The 18,685-nt window shown below is 46.2% G+C and overlaps 1 protein-coding gene across 1 annotated transcript in view; it reads left to right on the forward strand.

Moving 5' to 3' along the window:
- The first annotated feature begins 2,700 nt into the window (after positions 1–2,700).
- The window catches only part of DTWD2 (DTW domain containing 2), a 41,318-nt gene continuing 25,333 nt past the window's right edge, over positions 2,701–18,685 (forward strand). The window contains exon 1 of the mRNA XM_004586595.3: positions 2,701–2,958. Within this exon, the coding sequence (XP_004586652.3) occupies positions 2,816–2,958 (143 nt within the window). The 5' untranslated portion in view covers positions 2,701–2,815. The remainder of the gene's footprint in view (positions 2,959–18,685) is intronic.

Below are 18,685 nucleotides of genomic sequence, written 5' to 3' on the forward strand. Positions count from 1 at the left end.
CAGCATTCTTGGTATCGTATTTGCCACCAGAACATATTGTTTATGCCAGTCTTCCCCATCCTAGTTGATGAAATACTACTCAGTGCCTTATCAGTCAGGCAAAATCCTGTTTCCCATGATTCTTTTTTAATTTTAGCCTACACATTTGTCATCAGTCTTTTGGCTTCACCTGTAAAACACAGTCTCAGTGTTTGCATTTCTTTCCATTTTTGTGTGATCACTGTATTGTAAGTCCCCCCCCCCATTAATCTCATTTTTAACAAGCCATTTAACAGTAACCTGAAGACACAATACTTCATTACCCACACATACTGCAGTGTTTAGTTCCCAAATGTTAGGAGATTCTGTTAGGTAACCACCAGTTTGTTTTTTTTTTTAAAGATTTATTCATCTTATTACAGCCAGATATACGCAGAGGAGGAGAGACAGAGAGGAAGATCTTCCGTCCGATGTTTCACTCCCCAAGTGAGCCGCAAGGGGCCGGTGCGCCCCGATCCGATGCCGGGAACCCGGAACCTCCTCCGGGTCTCCCACATGGGTGCAGTGTCCCAATGCATTGGGCCGTCCTTGACTGCTTTCCCAGGCCACAAGCAGGGAGCTGGATGGGAAGTGGAGCTGCCGGGATTAGAACAGGCGCCCATATGGGATCCCGGGGCTTTCAAGGCGAGGACTTTAGCCACTAGGCCACACTGCCGGGCCCAACCACCAGTTTTAAAAGAAGGAAACGGACCCAGTTTCTGCGTTGATGTGTTTTGGAGGCCTTGTTCTGATTTCTCCATGGACACAAACAGGAGGCTCTCACTTTCATAACCTTCATCTACAGAACAAGCGTAGGACGGTGTTGCACTCAGCATGGCAAGGACAGGCAGGAGCAGTGGTGCTATGGACTTAGTTCTACGTATGTCGTCAGCACCTTTATGAAAACTCATGAAAGGTCTCACTTCTCCTAACTGTGAGGTTATGGGAGGTGATCTCTGCGGGCTTCCTGGTACTGGGATTTTGTAACTTAAGGATGGCGTGAGCTGCTATAGCCTGGTCTCAGGCTGAACTCATGCATCCTTCTGAGGCTCGTCAGGGGCTGAGCTCAAAGCAGGAGGCTCTGCAAAGGCAGTTCTTGCCCTGAGGGTCTCCACAAGCCCCTCCTCAGAGCTCACGCACAGTCACAGGGCTGTGCCTTGCAGGAAGCCACTGAGCTACACTGGGTCCTCTCTGCTCAAGGATCTTCACTCCGCTGTGTTGAGGAGGGAACCTGGCTTTGGAAAGCTGAACATCACAAATTACTTTTGCAACATTTTATCCTAATGATATTTAAATAGAGGCGAACTTTCATGGCCAGCACCATGGCACAGCAGGGTAAGCCTTCTGTGGTGACCTGGCTGCTCCATTTCTGACCCAGGTCTCTGACACCGTAACTCTAGCCCCCTGCAATCAGCTTCGGCTTCCTTGTTGAGGGAGTGGGTGGGGCTGCCTGCATCTCTTGGTGAAGGCTCCCTTCCCCGTGTCTGCGCCTGCTTTTCCTCCTGCTGTCTTCCCTTCTCCCCGCGGACAAGAGTCTTACTTAGCATTACAGATAACTGTGTTATTGTGCACTCCCCTAATTCCACCCCTCCCCCTGCCCCTTAAACATATTCAATTACAATGTCATCCTTCCAGGTAAGCAGACACTTTGTGTAGCAATAAGTAAGAGCAGGTTGGGCAGGAAGAAAAGGAAGACAAGTTCTCCCTTCTGGCATTAAAATACAAGCTCTGGGGTTGATACCATGCAGCTAAAGCTGAGAGTAAAACGCTCTAGTAACATGACCACATGGGACCTGCTGAGGTTTGATTAGGGTTCATTAAACCCGGGTTGGAGTTTAATCCCTTTTAGGAGGCACTAGGAAGGGAGAGGCATGAGCTGTCAGCTGACAGCCAGCAGGAGCCCAACGCTGTCAGCAGGGACCCAGGACACGGCGAAAGGCACCTGCCAACAGCTACTTGGTAGGCCTGTGACATCCATGTCAGATTTCAGGCAAACAGACCTGGAAGATCCCGCGTGTAGTGTAAGCACCCACACGTACAGCAGCCACAGAAAAACAACTCCAACAAGAAACGTCAACTCTTTATTTCGGTGACATCAAAGTTCACCCAACAGTGAAAGCCCACTCTACTGGACATGCAGGACACTCAATCCTTCCCTCTGCGAACACCCCGGGCACGGCTGAGGTGGTAGCTTTAACCGCTCAACCTCCTCCAGGCAAACAAGCTGGGGGACAAAACTGAGGGACGGCTGCAGGCTTAGGGGCCATTCGGCTTCCCTGGCTAGTGCCAGGTACACATTAAGAGTCACGACTGGAGCCGAGAATTAACTGCAAGCTCAAGACTCAGACTCCTGCCGTGGACACCAAGGGACCCACGGAAGAATCGGAGCCGCCACGGGAAGCCTGCGAACTCCACACGGACTTGCTGGGTTCTCGATGAACGCTCACGGTCACATCCGGAATGTTCTGAGAGGTGCTTTCCAAGCGACCTCACCTGTATGGTACCCGCGCCCACCCTTCCGGGTTTCGGTACGGGAAAAGAGCCGCCCCCCGGCTCGGCACTGACCAATGGACTCGTCCCGCAACTCGGCACTGACCAATGAGCTCGTCCCACAACTCGGCACTGACCAATGTGCTCGTTCCGTTCCCTCACCCAGGGGGACTTCGGAGACACGCCCCCTCGTCCGTGGCGTACGTGCGTGCACGGCCAGGCGCGTCGCGAGCCGGTTTCTCCAGCGCGCGGCGCCCCCCGGCGGCCCCGAAGGTTCCATGCCGCGGCCCGACCTGAGGCGCCCGCCATGGAGCCATCTACACCCGGGCGCCCCAGCGCCGGGGTCTCGAGATCGCCGCCCGCGGACGGGGAGGGCGGCGCCGAGGCGGACGGGCTGTGGGAGCTGCCGGTGGAGCCGGCCGAGCGGAGGCCCGAGTGCGGCCGCTGCAGGTGACTGCGGAGCCGGGGGCGGGCGCTGACGGCAGCGGTGGCTCGGGGTGGGGCTGCGTCCCGCGTGGCGTGCGTGCCCGCCCCGTGTCCGCGTGGCGTGCCCGGCGCTGCCGGCTGGGCGCCTTAGGGAAGCGGTGGCCCTGGTGGTCGCGGCCGCAGTTGAACATCCCGGTGAAACGGACGGGAAGGGAGAGCCGGTGGGCTGCGGCTGCCCCCGGGGTTGGGCTTGTGCTGGGAAACCTGGCCTGGGCTCCACTGTCCCCCTGCGTGCGAGTGTGTAAGACTGGGTGGTACCTGCAGACACTGCGTGTCCAGCGCTGCCCTTGCCGACACACCTGCAGGCTCATGTCAGGAGAAATCGTGAGCCACTGGCACCTCACAGTACCCCATACAAGATGTTGGCATTGCAGATGGTGGCCCAAAACACGGACTGTGATTTACGTATTTTATAAATGGCATTTTACTGATTTCTTGAAACCATTTCTAGAGTTGATGGCACTGTTCACTTTTAAACGACGAGACCGTGGCAGTAATGGGCAGGTGGCGGAGGTGGGTCTTCACTCCCGTTGGCTCCCGAGCTCGTGGCAGAACTTGACCTGGCTGCATACTGCTTGTTGAAGCAGGTGGAAGGCTTGGAGCCGTGGGTTTAGTAGGCAGCCGAAGTGCGGTTACTGAGGCTGAGGGAAGCTCTGGCTTTGGTATTTTTGAAGTTGGTAACTGTATACCTTCGCTGTAAGGTTTTCTCTAGTGTCTTTGTTCCACGTATCGTAACCTTGTTCTTCCTTACATTGGGATGTTCGGAAGGGTAGTGGGGATGAAATCACAAGAGACGCAGGGAGAGGGCGTGGGTAAGAGAACTGCTACAGCTGTTCAGGGAGCAGGAGTGGCAAACACATCTTTTGTTGTGGAGTGGGTCTGCCAGCTTTAACATTGATTGCTAATACTTGACAACTGACACATTTGAGTCAAAACGCAGACTTGAGGCTCCCTGGGAATGGAAAGGTCTGGTGTACAGAGAGCCTTCCTGAGCAGTGGTTGGCTGAACTTGGTGTTGGCTGGATCTTCGGCAGGCTCGCACCATCCTGTTGAACTCACTGGTGTTTCCATCCTGGGTCTGTCTCACGAGGCGTCCCGGTGGTTTGGTGTGACTGAGCAGCAGGCTAGATCACTTGGCAGGTTTGGTAGGAAAAAATGAGAGATGGTTATTTCCAAGGTAGTTAGTTTAGAATAATTGGGATTGTAGAATTTGTATCAGCAGTTACGAAGCAGACTGTTTTGTTGAATATAAAATTAAGTAGATTCTGATAATTTTTGTTTTAGAAGTTTAGATATTCTGAAAGTTTAACTTTTTAAAAAAGATTTATTTTTTTTATTGGAAAGTCAGATTTACAGAGAGAAGGAGAGAGAGAGAGAGAGAGAGAGAGAGAGAGAGAGAGATCTTTTATCTGCTGGTTCACTCTGCAAATGGCTGCAGTGGCCAGGGTTGGGTCAATCTGAAGCCAGGGGCTTCTTCTGGGTCTCCCATGTGGGTACAAGATTCCAAGGCTTTGGTCCGTCTTCTACTGCTTTCCCAGGGCAAGGATTTTAGCCACTAGGCTTTTGCGCCAGGCCCAGTTTAACTTTTTTTACATTTCAAAAATATCGTATTTCCAAGAGAAAATTATTCAGCTAATTTGTCTTTCCTGTTAGTGTGGAAGAATATTTTAGTCTTTGAAATAGTTCATTCATAATATATGTGAGAAGCTAACTGATTTACAAATCACTGTGTAGGCTAATTGTATGTTCAAAGATGAGCAAAGATGATGTATGCCAAGAGGGCATTTTTTCCCTTTACCTTAATGAAGTCTCCAAAGAGGAGTGACCAGTTTTGAAAACCACATTAGAGCTTTGTAAATATTTGATTTATTCTCCCAAATAAGAATTATGCTATTACCCCGTGAAAAAATAGTTTTCTTCAGAGAGCATCAAAGCATAGTAATTCCATAAGTTCATTTGCCCCAAATTAATGATTAATGGTTCTGTTACTGCTTATGTAGTAGGAGAAGATATTCAGAAATAGTCTAGTTTAAAATTTGCTATCATTTAAACAGTTAGGAAGTGCTTTTACATGCTTATTTGATTTCACAGGCAAGAAAGTCTGTGTTTTGAGTGGTGGTGCTCCCTGGTATAGACCGCCGAGGTCAGGTGACTGCTTTCGTGTTCAGCTGCTCCTGCTCGCCGTCTGGCCTTGTTTCTTTACTGCCTATGGCAAGTGCTTGCAGTGAGATGTTTCTTTGCTTTGCTCCAATCTGTAGATTCTTTTTCTTTGGCCATGGGTGGTGTTCATTTTGGAATGATGAATTGTTACTTTGTGTCAAAAAATTTAAGTATTTGAAAGAGAGGGAGGGAGGGAGGGGGAGAGAGAGAGAGAGAGAGAGAGGGGAGAGATGTCTTCCAGGTGCTGGATCATTTCCCAAGTGGCTGCAGTGGCCAGGGCTGGGCCAGGTTGAATGCTGGAGGCTGAAATGTAGTCTGTGTCTCCCTTGTGAGAGATAGGGATGATGGGGTCCATGCAGTAGGTGTGAAAAACACGAAGGTGTGAAGAGAACAGCTCCCTGACTGGCAGGGCCCGGGGAGCTACCAGCTGCTTAGCAGGGCTAAGTGGATTCATCTCTGACCACCTTGACGCAGTTTTCACTCCCCTTCACATGGGCTCTCAACCACCCCACTATGTAATCTATTGAGGCATTGTCTGCCCCTGTGAGATGGGTTTTACAACCAATGTGAGCTTAAGAGTTAGTGTTACTGAGGATGTCCTGGTGAGTGGGCCTTTAACTACACACAGGAGTATAATTAAGTCTGTGCTGTTTACCCATTGCCAGAAAATCTGGCCCAGATATTTATCATGCTTTCTAGGAAATGGCTTGATAAGAGGAACCCTAAAAGTTATCCTGTTACTGTGATCCTAAAGGTCATTCTGCTATGATGAAGAATATAGCTACTGTAACCCTGAAGCCTATCCTGCTAAGGCAAAAAATATAGTTACTGTGGTCCTAAAGGTTAGCCTGTCCTTGCAATTCTTTAGAATATAGAAAACGTAGTTGCTTTAGTTGTTTTCATAAATTTTTAGCTAGAGGAAATACAGGGTGATTTCACTAATATCATAAAGATATATTTTTGATTATTGTTTGATCACTTATGAAGTTGTAGAGCCTGCAGTTGTAGAGGAATGTAATGTTCATAACTTTTTGTCTTAGATCTTCATGTTTTTTCTCTCTTGATGTATTTCTCCCATTTAGTGATAGATAAGTTGAATAAGAATTGTATTAGGAGTGTATTACTGCATAAGATGTGTTGTCTACTGAAAAACTCTTGGTTGCAACGTTGGAATGGATAATGCCTTGTCTAATACTGAAACAATTTGTAGAATTGTCTTTGGAAACACTCACTCATCCATTGTAGAGTTGAAACTTAAATAGAGTAACTTAGCTCATTGCTAACTGCAATTCTTTCCGCCGTTATTTCCCTTGCTTTAACAAACTGTGTGAGCTTACAGACCTAATGGCCAACTAATGTCAATAACCCCGATCCCCATAGACCAAGGCCCCAGACCTTTTAACTCATACAAGATCGGGGTCTGGTTGACACAGGTGGCGCCTAGGTTATAGTCCAGACCTGAGGAGAGCAGATGAAGACTGACAAGCCAAGATAAGCAAGGAATATGGAATCCTTCCTCAATCATTTCTCAAAAAGTTGTAAATTGTGCCCCCCTGAAGCTATATCAATATGCCCCTAAGAAAAAACTTTGTACTGCTTCTGTATAAATAAAGCGGACAGCTTTCTCGCTTAGTCCACTGCGATCAAGGAATCTGGTGGTCCGTCTCCTTTCTTTCTCTTCACGCCTCATCCACGCACCCTTCCCGAGCTCCGAACCTCGGCCGGAGCTGGACTCCGGCATAGGGACCCAAGCTCATGGGCCACTTTATGCTGCTCTCCCAGGTGAATTAGCAGAGCGCTGGGTCCAAAGGAGAGCCGCTGGTATTCGGATTGGTGACCATGTAGGATGCTGATGTTGCAGAAAGTGGCGTAACTCATGGTGCCACAAAGGTGGCTTCACTTTGTTGGCCTTAGGCCTGTGTGACCTGGCTGCTTTCTCTGCCCGTGAGCAGATGCTGTTGGTGCCTCCTTTCTTGTCCCTAGGTAGAGACTGGAAGAAATTATTGATGGTAATTGCTTTTCTCTGTTGAGCTTTGGTTTGTGTGCTTGCTTTTGTGTTTTTCCATAAGAAATCGAGTGGGGAGAGAAGCCAAGTAGGAGGATTGCTTGAGGAGAAGGTGTGACGAGGCTGCAGTGAGCTGCTGATCTTGGGAAGGCCAGAGGGGTTGAGCTGAACTGCTGTGGTGTGTGTGGGGACTGGTGATTGGGCTGCTGTGCTGTCTCCGCTTGTGATGCCAGGATCCCATGTCAGAGTGCTGACTTGTGTTCCTCCTGCTCTGTTTCCCACCTGGCCTCCTCCGAGTGTGTCTGCCCAGGCACTGGACGGTGTCCCAAGTGCTTGGGTCCTGAGCACCCAGATGGAATGTCAGAGTGCAGTTTCTTGACCTCTTGTTCACTACAATGAACCAGTGAGTGGAAGCTTGCATAGTCTCTGTTTGTGTCACTCCCTTTTTTGGTCAGCTTGCCTTTCAAAAAAGTAGCTAAAATAAATAAGTACATCTGAAAGAAGTGCTCTGATCTGTTTATATAGCCAATTTTTTTTAAAGATTTATTCATTTTATTACAGCCAGATATACACAGAGGAGGAGAGACAGAGAGGAAGATCTTCTGTCCGCTGATTCACTCCCCAAGTGAGCCGCAACGGGCCGGTGCGCGCCGATCCGATGCCGGGAACCAGGAACCACCTTCCAGGTCTCCTACGCGGGCGTCCTCCACTGCTTTCCCAGGCCACAAGCAGGGAGCTGGATGGGAAGTGGAGCTGCCGGGATTAGAACCGGTGCCCATATGGGATCCCGGGGCATTCAAGGCGAGGACTTTAGCCGCTAGGCCACGCCGCCGGGCCCTATATAGCCAATTTAACAGGATAATCTTTTCCTTTAAACTGTGGCAGCATGTATAAGATAATGTTCATCATTTTAACCGTTTTGTAAGTATGTGCTTTAGTGACATCAAACATATAATTTCATGTAACTATCATCCTTGTCCCCACGGTTTATTTATTTATTTATTTTTAATTGCATTTCATTTTATGATATTGTTTCATAGGCTGTGGGATTCCCCCAACCCCTCCCCATACCCTCCCCCCATGGTGGATTCCTCCACCTTATTGCAGTATTACAGTTCAAATCCAGTCATGCTTCTTTCTTTTTTTTTTTTTTTTTTTTTTTTAAAGATTTATTCATTTTATTACAGCCAGATATACACAGAGGAGGAGAGACAGAGAGGAAGATCTTCCGTCCGATGATTCACTCCCCAAGTGAGCCGCAACGGGCCGATGCGCGCCGATCCGATGCCGGGAACCTGGAACCTCTTCCGGGTCTCCCACGCGGATGCAGTGTCCCAAAGCATTGGGCCGTCCTCAACTGCTTTCCCAGGCCACAAGCAGGGAGCTGGATGGGAAGTGGAGCTGCCGGGATTAGAACCGGCGCCCATATGGGTTCCCGGGGCTTTTCAAGGCGAGGACTTTAGCCGCTAGACCACGCCGCCGGGCCCTCAGTCATGCTTCTTTCATTGCAAGCATGTACCACGCGTAGAGTCCAGCATCTTATTGTCCAGATAAATTCAACCGTTTTTTGGGGAGACCATCTCTGGTTTAAAAGCTGAGCTGGCAGAATATCGTCCAGATCAATTAAAAGCCATAACATAACATCAGCAACAGTTTGCAACATTATGGAGTTAATTGACTTGATATTGAGTGACTGATATGTTAGAAAATGCAGGTTCTTAACCACATCCTGTGACTACTTCATTGATATTTCAGTTTTAGTTTATATGCAGAAAACTCTCTTCTAGGCTCTTCTTCAGGGTTGTGTTTGTATATATTTCTCAGCAGAGAACAGACTTGTTCAGTACTTTATATGAAAGCAATGATGTCACAAGTGCATTGTTTGTGTTCTGTAACACAGCCACATTGATACTCCAACAGGCGTCTGTGGAACTTGGGGGATAGGAAGGAATTGATGCAAACATTTGAGCTGCATATTGGTACTTTGCCTCTAGTGTAGAAATCTCATATCTGCATCCATGAAGTAGGCTAGTTCTCAGACCTTGACACAAGGTGTCATGCTTTTGGCTTTGCTTGGACCTGTACTTCTCATATGGAACTTTCTAGAAAGTTGAGCTGGAGCAATCAGCCTAGCCTAAACTGCTCAAGAGAGGGCCATTCCCTCTTGTAGAGATGTTACCTCCAAATTGTCGAAGAGTAAGTCCCTGAGCAAGGGTGAGGGCATTTGTCAGGCTGCCTTGACTGGGACTTGAACTGGTGCTTATGTAGGATTCCCAAATTACAGCTGACACTGCTAAGCTCACTGCAGCCTATGTTGTGTTTTTAAGTATGTATGTATGCCTCACTTGGAGGAGACAGGACAGAGAAAGCCTCTCTGTCAGCACTGGTGGCCTCAGCTTCCAGCAAGTGGGGCTCAGTCCGCGTTGTGGAAGGTGGGTGGGCTCGGCCAGGTCAGTAGTGCCTCCTCGGGGAAGCAGCAGGCAGTGTGGCCGAGTGGCGCAGGTTGTTACTGTGGCCTTGTATCAGACATGATTTGGGAGCAGTCTCTTGCAGCTGCATCTCACTACTGAGTGAACATACCGTGGATATTTTATTCTGGAAACACTTGTTATTTCTTCTTTCAGCAAGCCAGGTGCTGGGAGTATTAAAAGATGAGTGAAACTTGGCGGTTATCATGAGAGACTTTTAAGGGAGAAGCACACGTAAGCCAGTAATCGCAATAGAGCATGAGTAATGTGGCTCTGGGGCACAGAGAGGGGCTTGTGCTTGGCGCTTCCCAGGGGAGGTGGTATTTTAACTATTCTTTTTTTTTTTTTTTTAACATTTCTTTTTCTTTTTCCTTTTTTTTTTTTTTTATAAGATTTTATTATTATTGGAAAGCCGGATATACAGAGAGGAGGAGAGACAGAGAGGAAGATCTTCCATCCGATGTTTCACTCCCCAAGTGAGCCGCAACGGGCCTGTGTGCGCCAATCCGATGCCAGGACCAGGAACCTCTTCCGGGTCTCCCATGCGGGTGCAGGGTCCCAAAGCTTTGGGGCATCCTCCACTGCTTTCCCAGGCCTCAAGCAGGGAGCTGGATGGGAAGTGGAGCTGCCGGGATCAGCACCGGCACCCACATGGGATCCCGGGGCTTTCAAGGCGAGGACTTTAGCCGCTAGGCCACGCCACCGGGCCCTATTTTAACTATTCTTAACTGGTTTGTCTCACACTGGTGGTCTGCCATGAGGCTTTACGGCCCTGTACTAATTGAAATGGTTTTTCAGCCTCTATTTTTGTCATCTATCCAATTCCCTCTCAGCAAAGTATGTTCTGTTAACATCTGGGTCTGTTCATTTTATTGCTGTCCTGGAGATTGTCCATGCTTCTATTTCTGGTGGAGATAGCAGTACCCACTCTGGAGTGTAACAGGCGAAGTCCTCCAGGGCAGGGTTAGGCTCATTTCTTCACTTAGTAGGTTTTCTTCTGCAGCTTCTCCAAACTGTTCCCTGGGCCGTCCTCGACTGCTTTCCGAGGCCACAAGCAGGGAGCTGGATGGGAAGTGGAGCCGCCAGGATTAGAACCGGCGCCCATATGGGATCCCGGGGCTTTCAAGGCGAGGACTTTAGCCGCTAGGCCATGCTGCCGGGCCCCATAAATTGATTTTGTGCTAGCCTTTGTTCCTGTGTCCTGTTCTTTAAGAGATTTATTTATTTCATTCGGTTGGAAGAGTTTTGGAGAGAGGAAGAGAGGGAGAGAGATCTTTGATTTGTTCTAGTTCCCCACTGGCTGCAGTGGTAGGGGTTTGGCCTGGTAGAAACCAGGAGCCAGGAACTGCATTGAAATCTTCCATGTGGGTGGCAGGGTGCCAGGCATTTGGGTTGTCTGCTGCTTTTCCAGGGACATTTGCAGGAAGTGGGATTGGAAGTGGATTGGCACTATGTGGGATGCCAGCATTGCAGTAGTGGCTTAACCTGTTGTACCACAGTGCAGGCCCCTTGTGTTCCATTTTTATAGAACAAACCTGTGCTGCTTCTGTCTGAAATCCCAGACTCTGTCAAGGTCCAACTCAAATGTCATGTTTTGAATGAAACCATTTCTTGTTCATCCTGCTGTCTTCCAAATTCGATTCCTGTCTGACAGTTTCCTCCAATATTTTGTTAACTTCTTTTGGGCTGGGTGCTCATATTTCTTCTAGAATCTGTAAGCACGTGTCTAGTTTTCCTCCGCTACTTTATAGTGTAGAACTTTAAGAGTGCTTTGGTGTTGTTCTCTTCGGATTCCGCAGTTTGTCTGTCCATCCTCAGATGGGGTCTAGGGCAACCACATGGAGTCACACATTGAAGTGTCTTTCTCAGCTCTGTCTCCTTTGTCTCTCTTTCTTTATCTCTTTCTGTCTCTTTATCTCTCTGTTTCTGTCTTTCTCTCTCTTTCTCTTTCTTTGTATTTTTCTCTGTTTCTATCTCTCCTCTCTGTGTAAATCAGCCTCTCATATAACAAGTCTTAAATTTTTTTCCCCACATGCTTAAGTGTTGCGGGCTGCTGTGTAAATTGCCTCAGGTTGGAAGTTTTGTCATCCTGAGACTTTTCAATAGTATTCACTTAACTGTGATTGAGTACAACTTCTTTGGGAGGGAGCATTAAAATCACTGTCTTATTCATAGCAATCTTGTATGTTCTTGTGTTGTTAAGTACCACTAGCCTAAACTGTATCTTATGTTGTTCTTTATTTTGTAGCATAAAAAATTCTCATTTTTCTTTCAAGAAATGGATGTTTCTATAAAAATAGGAGAAATGATCAAAACTAGCTATATAAATCAATATTTTAAATATAGCAAATTTTTAGGTAAGGGAAGATATGTGAGAGTAAACAAAATGAAAATGCTTTCCAGAAATGTGGTCTTGTGTGTCATTCTCTACTTCAATTTTGGACTTCTGCCCTGTGGGGATTGGAAGTGGCTGGAAGAAGAATTTGTGATACAAGATTCTGGAGGTTTATTTGATAAATCATGTGTGTATTCTTCATTCATTCATTTTTTTAATTTGGTATCGGTATCCAGTACCCTGTAGGTGCACTTCTGGGGTCATCCAAAAATGATCAAGAAATTGTTTTATTTAAAAATTATAATTTCCTGGGAGTGGAAAAGTGTATTAAGTGATATTTAATACCAATGATGTAAGTGTTAAGCAAGATTTGGCACAGGAGTGATTATCTTAATTTACTACTAAGGGGATGATTTGTTGTGCTCTGTATTTGTTTATGTATCTGGAAAAGGACAGAATAAAATCTGCAAAGTGATGGTTAAGATCTTACTGTCAGTTGGCCTGTCACTCTCCAGTAGCCCCGGGGTCATGAGGCAGGGGGAGGACTTGGTGTAGCTGCCGGCGCACAGCAGCTCTGTGGACACGAGGCACCTGCCCTCTCAAGGCTTCTGCAGCTGCAAGCTCACTCACTGACATTCTTAAAAATGGATCCTCTAGGAAGAAATAGGCCAGTGTTAGGGATTGTTCACATTCTGTGGTGAATTGCTCCAGAAAGTAGGTAAACATACTTACCTAAATTCATCTATATTTGTTATATATATAACGTGCGTTATAAAGTATACACAAAAAGAAGTATTAAAAATAAAGAACTTAGCAGATGCAGGCATCTGTCTGTCTAGCTCTCAGATGAAAAGTTGTGTTACCTAATGCTAACATGATGGAGCTTCGCTGACATTTTTCGGTTTTGCAGCATAATGTAATTCTAAAATATGTCTGAAGTTCATAGAGAAATGGAATTAAAAGATAAGCTTATCTTGGTTGCAAGGAAGTTTAAAACCTGTGCATAATTTTTTTGAATATGAATTTCCATTATCATCTTGAATATCATTAGTATGCGTGGATTGTCATTTTTTGCATTATAATAGACTTACCTGTTACTATCAGCTATATAAAGTGTTTGAAGTTTTCGTGTTGTTAGGATGAGATTTATGGAGTGTGATAGATAAGTGTGAATCCAGTTGAAATGGCTTGATCATGTGTCTGCTGCTCTAGGAGTGGAGGTCCTTTGCCTTGATCCACATGTCCTTGGTCACGTGTCCTCTGCTCTAGGAGTGGAGGTCTCTGAAGGTATCATGTAAAGGTAGATGTTTGCTTTTTGAAACTTTTATTTGAATGGCAGATTTTACAGAAAGAGCAGAGGAGTCAGAGGGATTGGTTTTTATAGGCCAGTTCATTCTCAAGTGGCTGTCATGTCCAGAGTTGAGCAACTCTGAGGCTGGGAGCGAGGAGCTCGCTCTTGGTCTTATGTGGGTGTAGGTTCCCAAGGCTTTGGGCCGTCCTCTGGGTGATTTCTAGGTCACGAGTGGGAGCTGGATGGGAAGTGGAGCAGCTGAGACTCAAACCAGTGCCCATCAGCATCCATATGGCATGCTGGTGCTAGCAGACCCAGGATGTGCCAACCCCAGGATGCTTGTTTTCTTTTAAAATTTACAGTGACTTTCTATGTTTATCCTCCTTCCACCCTGGAAACAGTTGTATCTGAAATCTAGGGAGAAAAGCAGTTTGGAGGATATTTCATCATTTATTCTTAAAGCACCTAGACATGGCTGGCATCAACTACTTTTTTGTATGAGATGAGTGTTCATTGTAATCTGTATTAACAAAATGATTTCTCTTTTTGTAAGTAATATGTGGTTTCAGAAATTTAAAACTATGGTTTATGTTACAGATTGTTTGATTTCTTTAAATAACAGCAGAGGGCACTGTGGTATCTAGTTTTTCAAAACCTGTTTTAAAATTAAAAAGTTGTCATTTTTATGTGTCATGTGGTGATATATTCAGCTACTGTGGTGCAAAACTCTGAGACTTGTTCTTTGATATTTCACTCTGTTGGGACTACAGAATTTTGTGTGCTAGAAAATTTGAGATGCATACTTTTTCTAGTTCTACATATGTTTAGTAGGTTAAAAAATGCTTCATAAAAGGTAAATTTATTCATTAATCTTGAATTTGCTTATGTGAGATTGTCTTGATTAGAATCAGTGCTATGAGAAAAAAGCTTTCAGGGGATGTTATTAAGGACTTTCATCAAGCTTCTCAGAGAAGTTTCTCTTACATCTGGTAGTATGTCAGGTCTGACTTGATGAGCTCTAATGTGGGCAGAGGTGGTGTGCCCAGCTTGGTAGATGACCCTGGTAGCACAGCATTCACTTCAGAAGTCAGGCCATCTTCGCCTAACAGGCTCCTACCTACTTCTTCCTGCAACCGTAATGAGCAAAGGAGAAAAAGCTTATTTCATAGAAGTCTCTTAGATAAACTGTTTGAAGGTTCCATTTATATTTTAAGAAGATAATTAACACTAATTGGGTTGCATGGATTTTAAAGAATGTGAACTTTGATGAATGGAAAAGCATTTGGTAAAGGAAGTTTACAGGGCCCGGTGGCGTGGTCTAGCGGCTAAAGTCCTCGCCTTGAATGCACTGGGACCCCATATGGGCGCCGGTTCTAATCCCAGTAGCCCTGCTTCCCATCCAGCTCCCTGCTTGTGGCCTGGGAAAGCAGTCGAGGATGGCCCAAAGCCTTGGAACCCTGCACCCGCGTGGGAGACCTGGAGGAAGCTCCTGGCTCCTGGCTTCAGATTGGCTCAGCTCCAGCCATTGCGGCCGCTTGGGGAGTGAATCATTGGACAGAAGATCTTCCTTTCTCTCTTCTTCTCTGTATAAATCTGCCTTTCCAATAAAAAATAAATAAATCTTTAATTTGAGTGTCAGAGTGACAGAGACGGGAGAGCCAGAATGCGTGTTCCTGTGCTGGTTCCCTCCTGGTTGGCTTTAACAGCCAGGCCTGGGCCAGGCTGAAGCCAGGAGCCTGGGCCTCTCTCCTGAGCTCCCACTTCCAGGGGCTGGGCAGTCTTTGACTGCCTATGCAAGCACATCAGCACAAGGCTGGGTCGGAAGCTGAGTACTTGGGACTCGAATGCTGTGTGTACTGTGGTATAGAATGCCAGTGCAGCAGACAGTGGCTTATCCTGCTGCAGTTCTGTCCCCTCAGTGTTACGTTTTTATTTTTCAGTTATATATAAGTTCTAGAAGTAGCTCTTTACTTGAAAATGAAATTTTGTTATTTTCAAATAATCTCTTTTTACATGTAGCTATATATATGTAGCTGTGTATTCTTATGGAGATTATAGTTCATAAAAAGAGAAGATTTTTTGGTAAGATTTCTCATTTTAAAGGTATAGTTAGAGAGAGGGGAGATAGAGTGACAGGTGAAGGCAGAGAAAGAAAGTGAGCTAGAGACATCTTCTGTCTACTGGTTCACTCTCTAAATAGCTGCAATAGCCAGAGTGGTCCAGGCCACTCTGGTCCAGCAGCCCGCAGCCAGGAGCTGCTTCAGAGTCTCCTGTGTGGATGCACAGTCTGAAACACTTGGGTTATCCTCCACATCTTTTCCCAGGTGCATCAGCCAGGAGCTGGATCTGAAGTGGAGTAGCCGGGACTCAAACCAGTGTCTGTATGGCGTGCTGGCACTGAGCGACAGCTCTACCTGCTCATACCAAGGAAGGAACTTTGGTAGAGTTCTTTCTTGCACAGTAAGAGCAAAAAAGCTCCATGAGGGAGATTATCTTTGTTTTACTGTCCTACACATCTAATATCTGGCACTTAAGGTGTGCAGCAAATATTTCTTTAGAAATTTATTGCATTTATGTTGTTTAGTCTATTTTTGATGTGAAATATGTAAACCTCGACAAAAGTTGAGTTTGAAAAGGGAGACTTTTTGCTGTTCTTTCAGAATGACTTTAGAATGAAGAGAGGAGTGACTACATTCACCGTTGGTTGGGCAAACAGTGGATGAACAGGTGCACTTAGTCACCATCACTATGCTGTCAGAGCAAAGTAGGAGAGACACTAAGAGGAGGGTAGCAAGCACGAATTCATGTCCTAAAGTAACTCGCGTCTACTTAAGAAAGGTGAGCAGTTGAACTGGTGAACTGTTTTTGAAGAACTGTAGTTTCATTAGTTTGAATTAAGTGATAAGAATTAGGTTAATAGGCCTGGCGGCGTGGCCTAGCGGCTAAAGTCCTCGCCTTGAACGCCCTGGGATCCTATATGGACGCTGGTTCTAATCCCGGCAGCTCCACTTTCCATCCAGCTCCCTGCTTGTGGCCTGGGAAAGCAGTCGAGGACGGCCCAAAGCTTTGGGACCCTGCAGCCCGCATGGGAGACCCGGAAGAGGTTTCTGGTTCCCGGCTTCGGATCGGCACAGAACTGGCCCGTTGCGGTTCACTTGGGGAGTGAAACAATAGATGGAAGATCTTCCTCTCTGTCTCTCCTCCTCTCTGTATATCCGGCTTTCCAATAATAATAAATCTTTAAAAAAAAAGAATTAGGTTAATAAAGGAGAGATGTTTTGAAATAAATAGGTAATAACTGATGGGTATATCAAAACATAAGCTAAAGTAATTAGTTCTATATTAAATCATGTATGGTGTTTACACTTAAAATGCTTAGCTGTGTTTTTCCTCAGCAAATATTTTGTTCTGTAAATATTTTTGTCTCTTATGTACAATTGCTTATCAGATTGATCCCTATATATAACAAAGGAAAGTCTGATACTTTGAATTTCATTTATAGTTATAGGACAACCTGATTACTTAAGTGCTAGAGAAGACATGAAGGCCAGATAGAAATTCGATGTGTGTGCAAACGAAGGAATGGGGACGTTGTGTGGAGTAGAGAGCATCCGGGGAGGAGATCAGAGGAAATGGAAAGGTGCTGGGTGCTGGGTGCTGGGTGCTGGGTGCTGGGACGGATAGCGGTGAGAAGGGAGGCTGGGAAGCCTTGCCGTCCCTCCTGCAGCCCACCTTCTCAGGAGGGAGCCCTCAGCAGAGAGCGTCGTGTTCACAGAGGTGCTGGACAGAGCCAGGGTGCAGCAAGAGGTGGGTGACTTCAGCAGTGCCCTGCCGCTGCCAGGCAGAAAACACTGGTGACACCTGGAGACACCAGCACTTGGCACTGCTCCAGGCCACGCACCAGGGGCATGGGCAGCTGTGGCTTGGTGCAGAGCAGCCGTCAGTGTCCTGTTCTGTCAGAGCCCCGCGGCCCTCTGGCTCGGAGTCTTGCTCCACACTCAACAGCGAATTTGTGGGTTTCAAATTAGGGAAGGCTACAGCGTGCTGTCCATGTCAGATCTTCACAGTTCTTCAGTCCATGTGAAGTCAGCCAGTCAGAGGTCCTTTCAGTCACATGCAGTGTTGCCTAGCAATGTAGTTATCAAGTTGCCAGGGCAACAGAGCTGGTTAGTTAAGGGAAGGTCAGATTTTCATGCAGAGGGAAAGGTTTGGCTAGCCCTTGGCCCACAGCTTTATTATTTTTTGATTGCTACTTCTAAAGGAGTGTAGAGCTTTCTTGGTTTTATTGTTTGCTTGTTACTTCTCACAGAAGTGCACCTCGCTATGCCTTCCTCAGTTGTGGACAGAAGTAGTAAGTGGAATGATTTGGATAGGAACAAATTCAAGTCCCTTGAAAAAACACTGAGGTGCCCTCCAGGGATGTGTATGGCAAACTGATCGTCCCACCTTCTTCCCCACGTTGGTCACTGAGGAGCGACACCAGCACCACCTGGAAATGTTATCAGTGCAGGTTTTCAGACTTAGTGGCGATTGTGATGGAAGCCAATGTGTGTTAGTCCTGGACTGGGCGATCCAGACTTATGTGAAAAGCTTACTCTCAAGGGCTCTCTGTTTAGAAGGGAGACACATGTGTGAAAATAAAACATTGTCACATGACGTGGTCACGTGGTACACGGAAGTATGGACAAAATATAAAGGAAGTACAAATGATTCAAATCGAAGACAGTGACTTCAACGTTGCAAGTAACAAACAAGGAGAGTCTTGGAATGGAAATGACACGTCCAAGGTAGCTAAGTACTGTGTTGAGTTTTGGCCTAATTGGTTGTAGGGGTGTGGGCTAGGAGTGTATTCAGTTCCAGACAGCCGACTTTTCCCTGGGTTTGGGGAGCAGGCTTGGTGAAGGTTCTTGATGGTTCCTAGGTATGAAGGAAGCTTGGTTTCTGTAGAATTGTGTTTACTTATTCAGATTTTATAAGGTGTGCTTTGAGAGGCTGGAATGCTTCCATTTATTATTTTGAAAAATTAGTCTGACAAATTCAGCAATAAGTCTGTTAGAGATAAAGTATTTTTGTGAAGTGTTTAAAAAGGGCAACTTGCATGAATTGGCTTAAGTGGCTTTGTGATACTACTAAAGAACTTTAGTCTTACTGAGGTTTTGTATTATTATTAAAAAAATCACCCATATGAACTGAAGTTACACTGGGTGTAATTATAAATTCTATGTTACAGTCAACGGTGAGTGAGGTACATTGTGAAGACATGGCATAATGGGTGATGGTTCATCTGCTGAAGATTAGAAGTCAGCCTTTTAGGTAAGGTGTTGCTGTGGCAGCACACGGTGCTATCATGTTAGTGTTTGTGGAATATTTGTTCAGGCCACATATAAGTGGTGTTATCACAATTGAAGTTGAGTTCTTCCCCATACATTGGG

Source organism: Ochotona princeps, chromosome 19, assembly GCF_030435755.1.
Source record: "Ochotona princeps isolate mOchPri1 chromosome 19, mOchPri1.hap1, whole genome shotgun sequence".
In the NCBI taxonomy this organism is placed as follows: domain Eukaryota; kingdom Metazoa; phylum Chordata; class Mammalia; order Lagomorpha; family Ochotonidae; genus Ochotona; species Ochotona princeps.